General features: G+C 27.1%; 1 protein-coding gene across 1 annotated transcript in view; it reads right to left on the reverse strand.

Annotated features, from left to right (window-relative positions):
- Nucleotides 1-663: 663 nt before the first annotated feature.
- LOC115239598 (odorant receptor 13a-like) overlaps nucleotides 664-2,852 on the reverse strand; it is an 8,332-nt gene continuing 6,143 nt past the window's right edge. The window contains exons 5-7 of the mRNA XM_029814197.1: nucleotides 2,623-2,742; nucleotides 2,406-2,561; nucleotides 664-717 (exon numbers count right to left, since the gene is read on the reverse strand). Coding sequence (XP_029670057.1) covers nucleotides 664-717; nucleotides 2,406-2,561; nucleotides 2,623-2,742 — 330 coding nt within the window. The remainder of the gene's footprint in view (nucleotides 718-2,405; nucleotides 2,562-2,622; nucleotides 2,743-2,852) is intronic.

The following is a 2,852-nucleotide window of genomic DNA, read 5'->3' on the forward strand; positions in this document are numbered from 1 at the left end:
GGGGGGCGGAACCCACTTTGTCCACGCATATACTTTACAACGCGAAGCGAGATCCACCCCACAATTGTTGTGTGAATGGGAAAGTGTATGCGTGGACGCAGAGGGTTCTGTCCCCCAACGGGGGGCCTCCACTTCCGAAAGATATAAATTAACCCAAACCTATTTCTTCTTATGTCTTCTTATGTCTTATAATACGTAAAGAATAGCATTAAAACTGTGAAACTTTAATTTGTTATATCACCTAAACCAATGCCGACCGCCACTTGATTCTTGCGGAGAATTATTCACCACACTCCCTTCTACAACATGTCTAAGTGGCGATTAAATCGGTGAGTTGTGACCTTTCATGCATATTTACAAAATAAATTAATGCTCGAATCGTATACTATAAAAATTCAGTTTAATTTAACCATTATTTTAATTTATTTATAATTAAGACAGAATAGGAAATAAATAAAGAACATGTATCGTGGCGCAAAAATATATTCAACAAATATACATATATAAAACTAGTTATTTAATTACTAGAAAATAAGTAGTAGACAGTTATACACATTCTGAGTTCGATTTTATAATATTTTTTTACATACATACACACACACACACACACACACATACACACACGCAGATATTATCTTCTCTCTATTTTCTATTATAGTTTCTCTAATCTTTTATTGTCACTAACATAGATAAATATCCCATTGCCGTTTTCACCATCTAAATAGAATAAAAATGAAAATTAAGAGTATTCAAATTTTGTTTTATTTTTATGGTAAATAATAATTATATATAATATAATCACACATGCATATTTAAAATATGACGTGCAACATGTTCCACAATTATACAATACTTCTCTTTTTAATAGCATATTATACAGATTAATTAGAATAAAAGATTCTATTGCTCGGACATTAAATAAATTTGGAAAGAAAAAGATTCATCTTTGTTTTTATTGAAAGATCCCATATAGCACATAATATAACGGCAATAACACAGCAGTACTATTTTTCCATAGCAATATTACAATGAAATATAGCATGAATATTTCTGGAATATTACAAAAATATGACGGTAATATTAAAATGTCCGCCAAAATGAATTGCAATAATATAATGGTGACATATCACAATTGAATTATTTATGTAATATTTCGAGGAATTATGCCATTTCAATATTTGTATATTACAAATATATTGCTGTTGTGTTATTGTATTATTCCTCGAGGAATTGTCGTGACATAAAATATTATGTTAATACAATAAAGATTATAGCATTCCAACAAAGTAATTTTTATTATATTAATATAATATTTTAAATAATGACATTTGGAGGAACTATGCAATAAGACAACCATTCATGATGGCAGTATTTTCTTTGCAATCTCACAGAGACAATTACGAATTATCAATAAATAATTCATATATGAGAATTTTCATATTATATATTTATATATTATGGCAATTATATTATTATACATATATTATGACAATGAATAATTTACTCATATGAGAAAAATAATATGTCTGTATCCACTAAAAATAAAGTTAGCCGAACAAAGATATTTTTGATAAAATGTCCAAGATTAATAGATAACAATTTATTATCAATCAAATCAAAATAGCTTTTTATCAGAAGGAATAAACATTAACTTCACACACTATTTTATAAGTAAAATAATGCTATTGCGTCAACGTCACCTTATAGATTACGTAGTTGTATAAGCGCATCTAATATTTATTTATTAAATTAGTATTAAGTCTTTTATTTTAACTTAGACTACACATATTCAAAGCTCATCAAAATCGGAAACAGACACTTTCATATCTTCTCTTGTTAGTATTATTATTATTATTATTATATTATTAATTTTTTATTCCCCTTTATTGCAGATATAATTTTATTTTTTATAAGCTAATTTAAATAAATTATAATTAATCCATTACTTATATTTAAGAAAAGGACTGAATAATTTACGTATATATGTATAATATACAATTAAAATGTATTATTCCTAATCATCGTTAGGTGTGCTTAATTAATATTCGTCAATATCAGCCAAGTAGGAAAAATCGATATTACATAAATAGTTGAAATCCATATTAGATAGCAGATTTTAATATACATGTAAGTTACGAGCTTAAGCACGTGCTATACTAATCGGTCAACTTCAGTCAAAAACACGCTATTATCGGCTTTGTCGATTATTATGATTTTTTATTCTAATTAATTCGCAGAATTGAAGTATTGTATATGTACAGTAGTTTTAAGATTTTGTATATATAATCCAATACTTTATAATTAAACAACAATATTTAAATAATAACATATTGAGGAAACAATTATTTTTACGAGCAACACATTACACAAAAAAAAATATATTTTTTAAAGAATAAGTCTCTCACTACTCCGAACAACTCCATCGAAAAATTTCCGAATTTTCCAGCTGTTAATTTAAGCGGTATTAAAGATCCATATGCAATAACCATTAAGTTCTTCGCATCTTTGGCCGGTATATTATACCACTTGCATTCATATACGCTATACGCCATACTAGTGCTCTGAAAATTACATTTTTTATTTTACACGTATTACTAACTTACACGCTAACAATTGTTTTACCTCTGTTAAAAGTCTTTCAGCTGAGTAGCAATAAATGTACAAATGCGTCAACACAACAACAATATAAGTCGAGAGAAAAGCCATTTTGAAAGCAGATACATCTAATTTGTCTGTTATTATCTGAAGATATGTTTCACTCAACACAAATGCATATAACAGTATAATTATTATGCCGTAATATTCAAGTTAAATGTATTATAATGTGGAAAGGCTTAACTTTATATATATAT

Source organism: Formica exsecta, unplaced genomic scaffold (assembly GCF_003651465.1).
Source record: "Formica exsecta isolate Colony F162 unplaced genomic scaffold, ASM365146v1 scaffold391, whole genome shotgun sequence".
Taxonomy (NCBI): Eukaryota; Metazoa; Arthropoda; class Insecta; order Hymenoptera; family Formicidae; genus Formica; species Formica exsecta.